General features: G+C 45.6%; 2 protein-coding genes across 3 annotated transcripts; one reads left to right on the top strand and one right to left on the bottom strand.

Annotated features, from left to right (window-relative positions):
• Positions 1–1075: 1075 nt before the first annotated feature.
• On the top strand, positions 1076–7360 carry LOC4347094 (AUGMIN subunit 8). 2 transcript variants are annotated; one of them, NM_001422767.1, is made up of 7 exons: positions 1076–1375; positions 2760–4073; positions 4476–4595; positions 5270–5386; positions 5497–5586; positions 6597–6704; positions 6864–7354. In NM_001422767.1, exons 2-7 carry the CDS (start codon positions 2835–2837, stop codon positions 6927–6929), a joined length of 1740 nt encoding a protein of 579 aa, NP_001409696.1. In that variant the 5' UTR covers positions 1076–1375; positions 2760–2834; the 3' UTR covers positions 6930–7354. The 2 variants fall into 2 exon arrangements, with proteins under 2 accessions (NP_001409696.1, XP_066159971.1); XM_066303874.1 differs by having other exon boundaries at positions 1136–1375; positions 2767–4073; positions 6864–7360.
• A 384-nt stretch (positions 7361–7744) lies between these two features.
• On the bottom strand, positions 7745–12334 carry LOC4347093 (cellulose synthase A catalytic subunit 9 [UDP-forming]-like). The gene is made up of 11 exons (NM_001422768.1): positions 11971–12334; positions 11630–11865; positions 11438–11534; positions 11220–11346; positions 10521–11133; positions 10168–10431; positions 9873–10085; positions 9543–9750; positions 9255–9451; positions 8820–9173; positions 7745–8716 (listed from the first exon to the last, which is right to left on the bottom strand). The coding sequence occupies exons 1-11, from the start codon at positions 12239–12241 to the stop codon at positions 8129–8131; spliced, it is 3168 nt and encodes a 1055-aa protein (NP_001409697.1). The 5' UTR covers positions 12242–12334; the 3' UTR covers positions 7745–8128.
• Positions 12335–16111: the final 3777 nt, after the last annotated feature.

Genomic DNA, 16111 nt, shown 5'->3' with positions numbered 1-16111 from the left:
GATGATAAAGATTGAAAAGGTCATCGTAAAATAAAGGGGTCTCTACCCTAGAGATTAGGTCAGCTAATGAAGCCTACCGGCATCATTGACCAGGCTTTGTTAAATCGTGTTAATTACTTTTAATTTGGTCCAAGGAGATGAGCTAATCCGGGAAGAACTCGCCTGCTCTCCTTTTTTCCTATGTTGTTGCTTCCGTTGAACAAATCAGTTATGACCATGAGGTCCCATATTTCTACCTCCAACTACAAGTCTACAAAATTCCGATTGCCCCATGGAACATAAATATTGTTTGTCTGCACCCTGCAGAGAGGTACTAGCATGCTATTCATTCATGTACCCATGATTCGACAATAACATCCTAAAAAATTGATGTAAAATGCATTGTTATACTCGTATGCGTTTCACATTTCGGTAACCAAGCTACCCCTCCATCCCAAAATATAAGCATTTTTAGGCTTCGTCATCGTCTTCGAGATGCTACTTTTACCAACAATATCTATAAAAGTAAGATATTTTAAATAAAATAAGTTACATATTATGGTAGTTTGTTTAATGATAAATCTAGTAATATCAATTTTATATGATTGATCTTTTTTATATTTTTTCTATTAATAGTTAAAGTTAAAAACATTTGACTTTGACACTATGTTGAAAATGTTTATATTTTGGGATGGATGGAGTATAGATTGGACAATTTATATACGATGGATCATAAACATAACCCTCAAAGTATTTATAGTGTTTATATGATTATAAACATAATATATTTTTCAAGTTTTTAAACTAATATTGAATTAATCTCGCGCTAATCCTTTGTTTTGTTTTTCGTGTCAGACAGCAAGGGTGCCTCCGAACTCAGTCTAAACCTGTAGTTAACCGCAGAGAGACAGGAGTGTTAATTCTCTCTGGGTACGAAGTTGCGTGTGCACGAGGGAAAAGCCCAGGACCACAGCCCCCACCTAGCCAGGCCCAGCTCCTCCAATCCCCTCATCGCCCTACTGCACAGCGCACTGGTGGGGGCCGGGGTACACGCCCGGGGTACACGTACCGGATCCCCCGCCCCCCGGGTGGTGGTGGGGTTTAGTAGTAGTCCTCCATGGCTTAACAACAAGAGAAGCGCGCAATTAGGGAAACCGTTTGGTCTTCCTTAATTGCGCCCTCGCCCCCGCGGCAACCGTCCTTCTCCTCCATCTCCCCTTCCACGCCGCTGCCCTCCCCTCTCCTCTCCCCTCCCGCCGAGAAATCGGTAAGTAGTGGACTAGTCGCTGCGACTCCGCGAGGGTTCCCCGGCTGCTTGTCCACGGGATCCCACGACCCGGCGGCGTTGCGGCGAGGAGGAGGAGAGCAGTTTGGGGGTCTCGCCGCGATCGCTGAGGTGAGGTTCCACGTTTACTTGGTGCAGTAGTTACGGTTTGGTTGGCGTGGAGAGAAGCTGCGGTGTGTTTTTGATTGAATCCGATTGAGCTAGGGGGGGAAGGAAGAGGGGGTTTGGAGCTCGTAGGCTAGGACGATGTTTGGATGGTGCTCCGCGCCTCCGCCGCGTGGGTTTTGACGGGGATGGAGCATCGGCGAGTCCGGATTGGCTTCGTCGCTGTTCTCGGATGATCCTGGTGCGTGGTTTGGGTTTCTCGCGGCGGATTCCGTGGGGAACTAGGGTGTTGCGGCGTGAGTTCTGAGGAATCTGGCTTGGCATGGTTTCTATTGGCTTGTTGCCTTGTTCGTTGTCTGTATCTAGGGAGAGTTAATTTTATTTAACTGCGAAATTACTTTTTCTCCGTACTTTGAGCTGTTATTATAGGTGATTTCGGTGCTTGGGGTAGTAAACAGTGCATTTTTAAATTATGTGCTAGTTAAACCAATTTATGGCGATCGAGCCGTACAAATCCCCTGTTGTGAATCCTAAGAGCCAGGGAATATGCCTCCATCTATGCTATATGTGGTTGATTTGCTCTTGCTGGGTGAATTCTTCTAGCTAGGATTATCTAATTTAGAGCCCAACAATGTAAGCATCATGCTGTTGCCTTTGAGTGTGATATTGTTTTTGCGTTTGGTTAGTCGATTTGATCGAAGAAAATTCCCGGCAACTTCAAGTGAACTCTGCCAATTTTATTTGGCACTATGTCCACTGTTATATTTTTTCTCTTTGTCTGTATTGGAGCATACAAAATCTCAATGCATGTGCATGGTTCATAAGTGGTAATCATTAAAAAAGGTCCCTGTTTCCCATGCTGCTTCTGATGAGAAATTATTAAACTTTTTTCTAGCAAAGAGATTCGTCTCATCTCATGCATGTGGATTGTCCTGTCTGTTCCAAAACCATCAGAATCTCCGCAAACAGTTTGTTTATTTGCTTCGTCCTTTCTCGAATGCTGCATGATCCCATGTAGCAGCTGTGATTTTACCCAAAATATCTTTTTTTTTATGTTCTGTAATGGATGTGCAATGTATTCATAAATGCCACCCTCCTCCCTTGCTTCCAAGCCACTATTAGATCACTTCCCATCACCAATCTGCCTTCGATATCCCTGTGAGAGGAATTGCAGCAACAATCATAGCTGTAAATATTTTTGGTCCTTGAACTGGTATAGCAGCATCTCATTTCTGAATTCAGCCATCTGCGATATCTGCATTACCTTTTTATTGCTTATTTATTTGTATATGTGAGAAGTTTCTCTTGCTTACTTCAAGTTAAATAGATGATTGCTTTTTGTATTCGAAACCTTCTGATTGTTTGGTGTTCTTCTTTGGATGTTTGGTAGATCTCAGTTTGCCAAGGGGTTCAAGTTTCATGAGTCATCTTGACGTTGTTACTACTGTGGAAGTTGCAATTCTTCATGGATGTCCTCAAGAGTGATGTGAAGAAGACTGGTATTCTCAATGAGACTCTAAGACCACCGCTAGTTCCATCCGAGAAGCATAATGCTTCTCCAGTAAACCGTGGGAGAGATGTTGCTTCCAGGTACAAGAATGGTCTGTCTGCTCATTCTGCTGCCACCACAGCAAGGAGATGCACATCACCAAGTCCTGGGCGGACCTCCGCAAATGAATGCACACCAGAACCAAAAAGAGCTCAATCAGCAGACAGAAGAAGGCCCTCAACTCCTTCTTCTAGAGTGTCAACACCCTCCACCCCTGCATCAAGGTCTGTCACACCAGTTCGTAATACTGTTACAGAGGGACATAAGAGTTCTAGGCGAATAACAAGCACAAGGAATACTGATGGCTTGTGGCCAGCAATGCGAAACCTATCTTCCTCTTTCCAGTCAGAATCTGTGGTTACCCCCGGTAATAAAAAGGATAAGGTAGTCCCCAGTGGATCTTTGGATCAAACGAAGGGGCAAGCTAGTGTTATAGCCGAGAGGAAGAGGAGTCCTCTGAGAAGGAAGAACATTGGTGAACAATGTGAGAATGCTCAACCCTCAGAGGACCAACCTAGGAGGGTAATCGAACAACACCGCTGGCCAGCAATGCAGAGTGGCCGTGTGGCCAGCAATATTTTGTCAAGGAGTATTGACATGTCTGACAAAGCTGGCAGATCAGTCCCTTCAACAAATATTTCTAGAGGTGTTTCACCAAGGAAGACGCTTGCTTCTGAAGGCACAGGCAAAGGGTTTAATAAATCATTGGATGAGGTAGCAAGGAGATTGGCTATTCATGCAGGTGGAAGAGATGACAAAGTAGACTCTCGCTGTCATGCTTATTCACAGTCAACAGAGAGATGTAAATCCGTTAGCCGTCCAAGTAGGGCAGTTACTTTACCTGTTCCTGTTCTTCATCGCTCATCTTCGCCAAGCAAGGCCTCTTCAGTTACATCCTCTATTTCTAGGTCCTTTCAGAGCCCATCTCGGACAAGGCCTTCAACACCTAGCCGGTCACAAAGTGCTGGAAGTATTCAATCAGGTGTTGCGTCACCTATTATTAGCTACATGGTTGATGCAAAAAAAGGAAAGAAGAACTCCAGCCAAATTGAAAATATCCACCAATTGCACCTGTCTTATAATAGATACTTGCAATGGATCTTTGTAAATGCTTATGCAGAAGATACTATGTCTTTCCAAAAAGTGACAGCTGAGGTAAAGTTAGCATTTGGTTTGCATCACATTGCACAGTCTTCCTTGTTCCCTTTGCAGTGTCCTCCTTTGATGGATACCAACATAACCATAGGTCCATAAGTGTGTTTATGCAATGATTTGCTTCCTGATCTGATAAGCTTTTGAGATTACTTTTCTTTATGATCAATTAAAACAAGCTTCCAGACTATGAAATGTGATTAAGTAAAATATCAGCTAGATCTACTGGTGGTTATTTGTTTGACTTAAAAACTGACAATTGATTTTGCACTGTAAATTTGAGGTCTGCTATTTCTTAGCATTAGTCTCTTGGGTGTGTAGATGTACTCTCCTTTAATATTTGCCATTATTTTTTTAGTGATCTTTAATTGTTGAAAGTTCTTTCTATGTTGTCATGTAAAACAGAGTATTATATATAATGTTTTGAGGAATACCTCGAACTTGCGGGATGTTGTTAATATGAGAAGAATCATGGTTCAATGCATACAACAAGAGTTGAAGCTACATGGCATTCTTAAAGAGCAGGTAAGCTCTTCCCACTCATTAATGATTTTTATAATTGTATAATCTACCAAGGTTGTTCTAAAATGCAAGTTATCACGCGTTCAGATATAATCCCAACTTGTGTCAGGTTGGCACAGACTTGCTATAATGCTCATAATCGAAGCACGGCTGGTGAAAGTAAATATAAACAATTTGCTATGTAGTCTCTTCTGTGAAAGATAAAGGCTGGTTACAGAGTAAAAAGAGTCTTCTGATGCAAATAGGATAAACTTAGGATAACTTAGCAATGTTGAAGTAAATACATTGAACTGCACAATAAGGACATAGTTGTGAGCTTGTTATGTCACACTTTGGTTTTCTAAAGATGGTGAGACGTGAGATTTGAAAAGTAGGGGTTTGCAAGAGATCATTTATCCTCTATTGGACAGCAGAGAGAACATTTAATCTACTCCAGCAGATCACATGACAACACTAACATCTTCTTCTTTGCAATCAAAGCAGTGTCAGGAAAATTCAAAATAATGTGCTTAGAAAGCACAAAGTCTAAATATTGTGTTGTATCAGGGAGGCATCGCTATTATATATGCAAAAATTAAGTATGCAACACAGAGTAATCGGTATCTACAATGATAAGAGAAAATATAAATTGTCAAATGCATACAACAAATTTTTAATCTGCTGTTATTTTGATTCAGATTGATTACCTTGAACAATGGCCAGCACTTGAAAAGGAGAACAGTATTTCATTATTCCACGCAACTGAAGCTCTAAAAGCAAGCACATTGCGTCTTCCAGTTACATCAGGAGCAAAGGTATGCTGTAAAATGTTGCATTACTGAAATCGCAAACAATTTCGTAATTTCTTCATTATTAACTGCTACTTTGTGATTATGGCTAATGGTTTTAATTATTGTGTTAACAGGCTGATGTAGTTGCTCTTAAGAATGCCGTAAGCTCTGCTGTTGATATCATGCAAGGTTTGGGATCAGCGGTTCGCTGTATGCTTCCAAAGGTCAGCTAACAGTGCGCATACAACTGAAAATTTTACTGTCCACTTTTATCTGTCTTTGGAAATCATTTTTTTAACCATATGAAGCTGATTTTGTTAGCTCATTGTTTAGTACACATTTAGCACAAGAATTACCTTTTATAAGGAAAATATTATCTCTGGTTGTGATCTTCCATGCCCGCCTGTAGTCATCTACTCATCTTTGTGACAGTTAGAGATCTCTAATTCCCTGAAAAAAAAAGAGTAAAGTGTAGGGGCGGTCCTTAAACTTGTAGGGGTGTGTCATCTAGGTCCCTAAACTCTCAAAATGCATATCCAAGTCCCAAAACTTGTCATAGTGTGTCATCTAGGTCCCAAATCGCCACAACCCCTTTATGATTTTACGTGGCGTTAATGTGGCATGCCACACGGACATGACGTGGCATTATTTTGACTGACAAATAGGACCCATTTATTTTTTTTCTTTTTTTTCTTCTCGTTTTTCCCCTTTCTTCTCCTTTCTATGTGATCCGTGCAGAAGAAAGGAAAAAAAAAGAAGAATGAGAAGAAAACGAAAAAGAAAAAGAAAAGAAGAAAAAAAAGAAAAAGGCACGTCACGTCCATGTGGCATTGCCACATCAGCGACACGTAGGATCCTATAGGGGATGTGTCAATTTGGGACCTAGGTGATACACTTTGATAAGTTCTGTGACCTGGATATGCATTTTGAGAGTTTAGGGACCTATATGACATAACCCTACAAGTTTAAGGACCGCTAATGCACTTTACTCAAAAAAAAAAAAAAGAAGGAACCCTGCACTGGTTTCTGAGGATGAATATACAATAGATTTTAATTTTTAAGTATCTAATAAAGAACACCCTCCATCTTCTATCAAGTTCTTTTCATTGGTTGCTTAGTTTTTTTTTTCCGCTGGGCCAGCCAAAATTTATTAAGAAGGGGAGGGTTTTAAAATTACAAATTTACAGCAAACTGCCCAAACCTGGCTTAGTTTCATACTGTATTATCTTACCAGGTTGAGGACAGGACATATTTGGTATCAGAACTTTCAGTTATAGCAAGACAAGAAAAGGCCATGCTTGATGAATGCAGAGAATTATTAGCTATGGCAGCAAAACTACAGGTACTTCCAATGTAATCCCATGTAATCTTTCCTAAATCTGAGCACAGAGCCCCCTTGAATATCAAATAATGTAATTTCTCTGTAATTGATGGCAAACTGCCCATGATGGCAACAGTTCATACACAAAGCCTTACCTAGAGCTGTTGTATTTTTAATCAGGTACAGGAGTCCAGCCTGCGGACGCATCTCACACAACTGAGGCCTGGAATTGCTCATATGATTTGACAATCTAAGGGAAGATCTGCAAGTCCCAGACCAGCCTTCTGAACAGGTACACCAGTGCAAGTTGAGCCTCTGGCGATATGAACATATTGTGCAAACATACAAGGAGTTTGTAGAGATGAAATAATAGACCAAAAGAACGTTGAACATCCCCTGGTGATCATGGAGTGATGCTGTGCAGCTAACAACTCATGGTGCGGTACAGATGATAGATTTACTTAAAAGGTCTCCTCATGTGTAAATAAATTCATTCAGGTTCCCCACACCCACCTACCTCTCTTTAGTTTCTCTAAAATTATTTGTTAGTATTTCTACAATGATAGAGCTATGTTCTTTCCGATTGTATTTTTTGGCATCTGGAAAGAAAATACACAGATGAAATGGAAGGGCAAAAGTAATGAAAAAAGTGTATTTCCCTTTTTCTTCTCCTCCAACTGTTGTTGCCAGATATATAGGTCTGTAGCTCTACTCTTTTCGTCAGCTTGACCAACTTAAGCGTTGGGTGAATGCTGACATCTCACTCGTACCAATATATATTTTCTTTGGATTGCAGTTTACTCTAAACAACACTGTTGCTGGGCACATTTCAGTTTGTTGAAATGTCAGAAGTACCTTATGCAGTAGTTGAAATTTAAAACATAAGAGTTGAATTCTCATGGGATGGCCAATTTGCCGTATGCGTTCTTAGGATGTTCTCTCAGATTTGGTATCCTTTTGGTTTCACTTAGGCTTTACACCTAGGCTAAGCCTTGCCTAACACTTTCTTACCTAGATGCAAGACTCAAAATTCTAGTATTTGTTTTGTTTGAGTCAGTTTAAAGCAAAGCTGCCTGTGCTGCAATCTGAATATATTCCTTGTAGGAATATTACTTCAGCCCTTGACCAAATCGATTCATATACTTTTAAGCTACATTAATGCCCATGGTTTGGTCCAAATTACCCATATATCCCTAGTAGGAGCAATGAGAACACAGCTGCAAAAAATCTAACAAACATGGAGTGAGAATACCAGCCCTTGTTGCTTAACATTCAAATATGGCCATCTGTCCATTCCCTCTTCAAAAGTTTAAACCATTTCTGGGTCCCAAAATATTACAGAAGAACATAGCACGAACTCAACACGAGCAATACAAAACTTTTACAAATCGATCTTCTTGCTGCCCCCCTATGCACAAATCTTCAGAAATCGCTGACGCCCTCTCTCAGCAGTTGATGCCGCACTGCCTGACGTCAGGGCCCCTGGCCTTGATGGTGAAGGGATCAATCCTGACCCAGAGCAAGGAAAAGATGGAGGCGAGCAGCACGGACCAGATGACAACAATGGTGGGCGTCCGGTTCTGCCTCCCCATGAGCCCCTTGAGGAAGGGGTAGAGGTGGACGATGACCCAGAAGGCGAAGAAGAGCTTCCCGAAGAGCGGGCCCCACGCCTCGGAGCCGTTGTTGATGGCGTCGGAGACGCCGGCGACGACGCCGATGATGTTGAGGATGAGCAGCGTGGTGGGCGGGATGAGGAGGGTGGTCCACTTGAAGGCGTAGAGCTCCGCGAACTCGTCGTCCTCGTCTCCGGTGGCCTTGGACGTGACGGTGAAGTTGGTGTCGATCCCGGCCAGCACCTTGAGCAGGCCCTGCACCACCGCGAACAGGTGCGCCGACACGCCGCCGATGACCCAGAACTGCTCGTTCCTCCACCACTCCTCGATGCTCACCCCGCTCCACCTCATCTCCAGGATGCCCGTCGCGAAGATGGAGATGAAGAGCGCGATGAAGAACAAACTCGCAAACGTGCTAATCTGCATCACCAAGAAAAGGTTCAGAACATTTGAAACTTCAGTTTTGGCGGGAAAATCCATGGAAGAAGAGGAGCAATTGATGGCAGGATGGGATGGGACTGACCGGAGGCATGATGAACTTGCCGGTGAGGAGGCAGACGGCGGGTAGGGTGCAGTAGGCGAGGAGGGGGAGAGAAGTGAAGGGGTAGATGGTGGTGTTGATGTAGGAGAAGCGCTCGAGCCACTTGAGGTTGCCGTTCTTGTAGCCGTAGAGGAGCGGGCTGTGCCGGCTGAAGAAGATCTCGACGGAGCCGAGCGCCCACCGGAGCACCTGGTTGAGACGGTCAGATAGGTTGATCGGCGCTGACCCCTTGAACGCCGCCCTCTTCGGCATGCAGTACACCGACCTCCACCCGCGGCAGTGCATCTTGAACCCCGTTAGGATGTCCTCCGTGATCGACCCGTAGATCCACCCCAGCTGCATCACACACATCCATGGCGTTCACACCACAAACTCACTCAATGGTAATATGGCTTAGTGTCTGATAACGGTGGTTACCTCGAGACCCCAGTCGGTCTTGTCCTCGTAGCCGCAGCTGATGACATGGATGGCCTCCTTGAGGAGCGCGGCGGGGCTGGACGACGGCGGGACGCCGCCTTCCTCCATCAGCGTCGACGTCACGAACGCCGCCGACTGCCCGAACCGCTTCTCGAAGTTCATCTGCGACATGAGCATCTCCTTGTCGCTGTCCATCCCTGATCCACCACACACAAACTTACATTATTCCATCAGCTGAAAATCTTCTCACACCATAATTTCTTCTTAGCTCTGAATTTGGGAGCTCACCGCCGTCGGCGGCGACGGCCTCCGGGAGGCCGTCCTTGCCGTGCTTCCGCTTCTTCCTCCCGAAGCAAGGGCAGCAGTCGCAGGTCACCATCTTGGGCCTCTTGGGTCCCTTGGGTGGGTTGTATCCGTACAGCGCCTGCCGCCTGAACACGCACCCTGTCCCGACGTACACCGGGCCCTGGATCCCATCAAGCCCCTTCATGTTGATCTGATGATCTCACCAAGAACGCACCACACAAAATTTCAGTCACATTGCTCGATCGATCGTGATTTGCTCTGGATTTTTCAAGATTGTATATATTCATCTAGTTTGTGTGGGAGAGAGCTCACGTCGAAGAAGACGGTGTTGCGGTTGGCGTATCGGTCGTGGACGTCGATGCCGTCGAACCTCTGCGGGAACTGCACGTAGCAAACCTTCCGTCCGACCTGCGGATCCATGAGGAAGCACATCGCCTCCCTGATGGCCTTGCTGTTGTTGATGTAGTGATCGCAATCCAAGTTGAGCATGAACGGCGCGTTCGTCAGCACGGCCGACACACGAATCTGCCAAGCAAACCAGAAATTTCGATCAAATCGAGCAGAGTTGTGTTGTTTTGAAGATGAAGGATGTGGTGGCGTGGCGTACGAGGGCGTTCATGGCGCCGGCCTTCTTGTGGTGCTGGAAGCCGGGGCGCTTCTCACGGGAGACGTAGACGAGGCGGGGGAGCTCGTTGCCCTCGGTGTCGTGGCCGCCGCTGTGGCCGAGGAACACCTGGATCATGCCCGGGTGGTCGCGGGTGTTGTTCCCCGGCCATGGCGTCCCGTCCTTCATGATCCACCCTTCCGCCGGCACCTTCTGCGCCTTCGCCACCAGCGCGTTGATCCTCACCTTGAACTCCTCGTACTCTCTCTGCTCGATCAAATGCCAATGCCCCCACAACAGTTAGCTCTTCGTCAAGCTCCTACAGAATCAGCAATGACGATGGCGATCGATATTACCTTCATGGCGCGGCGCTCCTGGACGAAGTTGGGATGGACCTTGTCCTTGAGGTAGTCGACCTTCTGGGAGAAGTAGAACTCCGGGGCGCGGGGCTCGATGCTGAACTTCTTGCAGAATGGCACCCACTTGCGGGCGAACTCCGCCGTCTCCGACAGCGACTCGAACGTGAGCATGGACGCGCCGTCGTCGGAGACGTAGCAGGACACCTTGTCGACGGGGTAGTCGACGGCGAGGATGGACAGCACGGTGTTGGCCGTGACCAGCGGCGGCTCCTTGAGCGGATCCACCGTGCTGACGAACAGGTCCACCGCCGACAGCAGCGACGGCTCCCCCTCGCGCTCGTAGCGGAGGGAGAGGCGGTCGAGGTAGGTCTCCCTGTCGATCGGGTACCACTTGGGGAACTGGTCGAGGATCCACGACACGGCGAACCAGATCTCGCAGATGATGGAGGTGAGCCACAGCGGGATGGCGTCGGGCACCGGGTGGAGGATGCGGTACCGGAGGAAGAAGCCGAGCACCACGAGACGGAGGATGATCACCATCCGGTACGGGTTCACCTTGCTCGACGCGATCGACACCTTCCTCGACAGCGGCTGCCTCGCCTCGTCGTTCCTGCAAGCCACAGAGAGTTCAGGCATGATCAATATACTAGTTGTCATGCATGATCAGTGTAAGCTGCTCAGCTGAGGATTGCGTACAGTGGGACGTCGGCGTCGTAGTCGTCGGGATCGGGGGCGCCGCCGGCGACGATGCCCTGCTTGGATTTCCAGTCGTCCATCCTCTCCTTCCAGCTCACCTCTTTCTTCTCGTCCCACTTTGCACTCCCTGGTCAGAATTCATCGGTAGATGATTGAGATGATCAATGTGTGTTCATCAAGAACATTGATTAATTAGTGTAGTGAATTCGTTATACTACCTGGCTCAGACACCGGGTAGGGGTGGATGCGCTTGTGCAGGGAAGAGGAGAACTCGCCATGGCCATGGCTGTTCGATATCGGGAACTCCCCGCTCACCTGAATTTTTTTTTACAAAGAACATTTCGTGAACATGTTGAGGTGAGAAGAGGGAGAGAATTTGGTGTGAGTGGGGTGAGGTGTGTTGTGTGTACCGGGACGGAGCGAGCGCCGGTGATGATCGGCGGGAGCGGGGTGCTGTTGCCGTCGCCGTCGTCGGGGCCCCTCCCGTAGCTCATCTTGCCGTGCAGCATCGCCTCGGTGATGTGGCTGTTCTGCATGCCATCCTGATCCTGCTGCAGCTGCTTCTGCTTCTCGTCGTCGATGTTGAACTCGTGCTCCAGGTCGTCAATGTCCTCCTCGTCCTCGTCCCCGGGCACCCTCGGGCTCCCTGTAACAAAACCACCACCACCACCATCGCCATTAGAGATCAATCAACGGAAACCTCGCGATCGCGGTATCAAGGGCGTAGCGTGATGTGAGTGTGTTTTTTTACCCTTGAGGCGCTTGTAGCGGGTCTTGCACTGGGGGCAGTTCTGGGTGCCCTCGCGGCGCTCGTACTCGTAGCAGGGGCGGCACACCGGGAAGCCGCACTCGTTGCAGGCGACGAAGAGGTCGCCGTCGACGGTGCGGCCGACCTCGTCGCCGCATATCTCGCACACCTGCCCGCTCAGCGCCCGCAGCGGCTTGGGCTCCTCGTGCCCCCGGATCAGCACCAGCTCGTTCCGGTTGTGCGACCCGGCCACCAGCCCGGCGCTCGCCTCCATGGCCGCGCAACAACGGCCGGCAACGAGCTGCGGCTGATCAGGGAGGCGACGCAGGAAGGAGGAGAGGAGGAGGAGGAAGGGCGATCGATCGCTTGCTCCACCCGCTTGTGGCAGGGGCTATATGGGAGGGGGGGTTTTGGCGGGTGGGAGGGATCGAGAGGTGAGGGGTGGCTGTTTGTTCGCGCGCGCGCGGGAGAGGAGGGGTCGAGGAGGCGTCGGCGCGTGTGGGAGACGGTGGCGGGTTGGTTGGGTGCGGCGTCTCCGTTGCCGCCAAGTGAAGCGAAGGGGTTGTGTGTTGCTTGCTTGCTTTGCATGGTGGCGCGTTGGCGCGAGGGAGGAGAGGAGAGGAGGCCTGCGTGCGTGCGTTGGCTGCTGCTGCTGCTGCTGCAGATGCAGCTGCTGCCGTTGTTGTCAGGCTGCGTTCGCGGACCAACCCGCGAGATCAGTCACCAACCGATGCTTGGCTTTCCCGCCATCTCCTCATTTTTCTCCCCTTTGCTCTTTTATTTAAACAAACAAGAATTAAAAGGGCTAGATTATATTGGTGAGTGGTAGTAGTATAGTTGTAGTAGTACCAATATTGGGGCATTTAAAATTTGATGCATGGTTGCCGCGAGTAATTCTACCTGAGCTTGCTTCAAGATTAGTTTGGTGAGTACGGAAGTCCTCTCCAGTTGATTACTGGAGTAGATTAGTACACTGGAATGACTGACGCACACCGACGAGATTATGCGTCCAAGGAAGTCCAATTTTCTAGAGTCTGCACATTGTTTATACGGAAGTCTAGATAATGCACATTTGATATAGGACGCCATTGTTTATACGGGATTACTGGAAGCTGTAAGTGAAGGACAACCACTTTTTTTCAGTTCAGTGACAAGATTACAAGAAATGGATTCCGAGTTCAATAGCTAAACCGATCAAAACTAGTCTTTTTGACAAGATGTCCCTAGTACTCCTGAACTGATTTCTTTCTACTTGCGGTGCACAAATAGTCGTTCCTATCAACTCAAATCCAACCGAAAATTGCTGTTCAAGTCTAGAGTAGGTTGGTCTGTCCCAAGCCAAACGCACGTTTCTGCCCATCGATCGAGTCACAGCATTGAGCCATAAGCAAACGAGGCATCGATCGATCACCTTTTCTTTTCTTTTTTTTTTCTTGGCATCCCCAGCGATTCAGAGAAGGTGACCAGGCACCTTAGTTTGGTAGCATCATCCATCACACACCCTGCCAGTTTGCCACCAACCACACGTTGTGATCGTGTAGCGCACACACACATATACAAAAACGCCACGAAAGCTTCAGCTTCCATTGGCATCTGAACATATGCAATCTGATCATCGCCGGAAAAAGGAGGAAGAAGAAACCGTCACGATGAAACCTGGCAGATGCGTCTTCTGCTGTCACCGAAGGTACGCAGCATATCATGTCGTTGCGTCCAGTGACGACCTGGAGGAAGAAACGTCCCCATCCTGGATGTGAAATGCAGGTGAGGGGCAGCAGCAGCAGCAGCTGGCTGAAGCATCTTAGGACGCAAGTTTTGATTTTGGCTGGTGATCATCCTGTCGTTGTTGCGAGATCTGCCTCGTGTTAAAGGCGAAGTATCACTGTCGCTATGGAAACTGTAGCTTACTGGGGCTAGCCCCTCCTTGCGCCGGCCTGCTGTTCTCTGTTCCTTGTGGTGTGCTATATATTGGGCCGGGAGTTGATGTGTTCTCTCCCTCGGCTAGCTGCAGTGTTGCTCATGTTCTAATAAATATTGGTTTTGCAATTTGGAAGAAGGGAGATGTAAAGTTGCTAAGACGATTGTGCAATTCTACGCTATTGAAGCTGCTGTTTTCTTGCGCCCGTACGTTGGGGGCGCCTAATACGCAACCACTCTCTCGAGGGCGCGGTGGGTTTCTCCCTCTATAAGTCTCTCATGTATATACGTATCTATATATTTTATATACATATGTATAATACAAATTAGCAGTTTAATGCGCATTGTATAAGCGTCCATTTGTACCATTGCACCTACAGAGATGTAGCACTTTTTTTTTCTTGCGAGGAATGATGGCAGGGAAATATGAAAATGGAAAAGTCTATACGTACTAACTTTTTCTTACTAAATTTTTACTAACACTGACATGTCATGCTATGAGTGCATCTAGATTTTTTATAACTTCCATCTACTTGAATCAAACGGTTGAGATGATTGTTAGTACAAATTTAGTAAGAAAAATTTAGTACGTGTAGCGGTGCTCTATGAAAATATGGAGAAACCGTTTTAAACCATCAAGGGGATACCCCTCGTATGAAAAATAAATGACAACACTCATACAGCATATATATAAACTACTCACACCGTCACACATCTATCTATCTATCTATTATAACACCGTCACCGACAACACTCAGACAGCTTTGAAAGGAGACACCATGTTCGCTGTGGGGGCTAAAAATTCTCACATTAATCGGAGAAAAGAAGAAAAAAAATAGACCGTTAGATCATAATAGATCCAGATTATAGTGGTATAGATTGATCAATAGAGTTGTATATAAAATACAATCATTTATATGGAAATTTAAATTAAATAAGAGATACTCCTAATAGATTTACGGGAAAGCAATCCGAGTAGAACCAAGATAGTGGGCACAACAAATACTACCGTAAATCAAATCAGGTGCATGATCAATAATAGAGCATGCGTGAGCAGAAGTCCCATTTGGACTCTATGCAGTAATTTCCTATCTCTTACTCTCTCATTATAATAAATAATAAAAAGAAAAAGAAAAAAAGAATCCATATAGAAATATAATTTAAAAATAACTGAAATTCGTAATTAAAAGTAAACAATATTGGAAGAAGAGTCTATATAAGAACCCAATATAAGATTAAATTAAATTTGAAATAAAAAATAAAATAAATTCCGAAATTATAAAATCAAACATAGAAATATATACGATCTGACTTGGATTGGACTCCTAACCAACGCAGCTTAATTTGAATAGGACTTATTGTCCGATTGAGGCAACTCAACAAGTGTACCCTAGCAGCGTTGGTTAAAATAAATTTCTTCATAGAAGCACTTCTTTTTGTGTACCCTAGCAGCGCTTAAAATTGACGTAAGACATAGACATGTATATACATGAACTTATGTACAGTGATTATTGCCGCCATTACTACCGCCAAGTACGTATCGTACATATTAAAAACAAATGAAACACAATGCGGGAATAAATTAAATTTAAAATACAAATCAATACGAATTCTAAAGCAAATAAATTTCATAATAAAAATAAAATAATAATAGCTTAGATACGTTCAGGAGTGTGCTACTCTTTATACAAATTATAAATCGTCAAAATTAGGAGTAAATACACTTAAAAAAAGGGTCCACGTAAAATAATACTCAAAATAGCTATTTTCATTTAGTAGGTATTTATACACAGTGACGCATCACAAGTCACAAGTCATGTAAATTATATATGATTTGAACCCAATAATCAAATTCTATTTTTAAGAGGGCAAGTAGGGGTGGCAAAGGAATAGGGTAACGGCGGCTAGCGTTACTTCTAAAATTATAAAAGGGAAACCCACCAACTGGCATGATCGATTTTTAAAATATTAATGATAATAAATAGTAAGAGCAATGGGATAACCGTAGTTGAGGGACTCCTAAAAAATATAAAAACAAAACCCAACTAGAAACACTAAAAACCACGTGGTCAAAATTTTAAAGGTTTCAAGGAGAATGAATAAAAGCAGTGGTAGATCGAGCAAGCAAATAAAGCGGTGACAAAGAACTAAGGGGTATTGATGGGCCTGACTTTTAAAAACACCGGGATGACAACTTTCAAAGTCTTAAGATAATGAGATAGCTATT

Source organism: Oryza sativa, chromosome 9 (genome assembly GCF_034140825.1).
Source record: "Oryza sativa Japonica Group chromosome 9, ASM3414082v1".
NCBI classification, from domain to species: Eukaryota; Viridiplantae; Streptophyta; class Magnoliopsida; order Poales; family Poaceae; genus Oryza; species Oryza sativa.
This window is presented reverse-complemented; position numbering and strand designations above follow the sequence as displayed.

Excerpts from the sequence above, each read along its gene's own strand:
- LOC4347094 (XM_066303874.1), top strand. The coding sequence starts at position 2,835 with ATGGATGTCCTCAAGAGTGATGTGAAGAAGACTGGTATTCTCAATGAG. Across the intron at positions 4,074-4,475 it reads TCCAAAAAGTGACAGCTGAG|AGTATTATATATAATGTTTT; the intron begins GTAAAGTTAGCA and ends CATGTAAAACAG. Across the intron at positions 5,387-5,496 it reads CAGTTACATCAGGAGCAAAG|GCTGATGTAGTTGCTCTTAA; the intron begins GTATGCTGTAAA and ends TTGTGTTAACAG.
- LOC4347093 (NM_001422768.1), bottom strand. The coding sequence starts at position 12,241 with ATGGAGGCGAGCGCCGGGCTGGTGGCCGGGTCGCACAACCGGAACGAG. Across the intron at positions 11,347-11,437 it reads CTACCCGGTGTCTGAGCCAG|GGAGTGCAAAGTGGGACGAG; the intron begins GTAGTATAACGA and ends AATTCTGACCAG. Across the intron at positions 9,174-9,254 it reads AGACCGACTGGGGTCTCGAG|CTGGGGTGGATCTACGGGTC; the intron begins GTAACCACCGTT and ends TGTGTGATGCAG.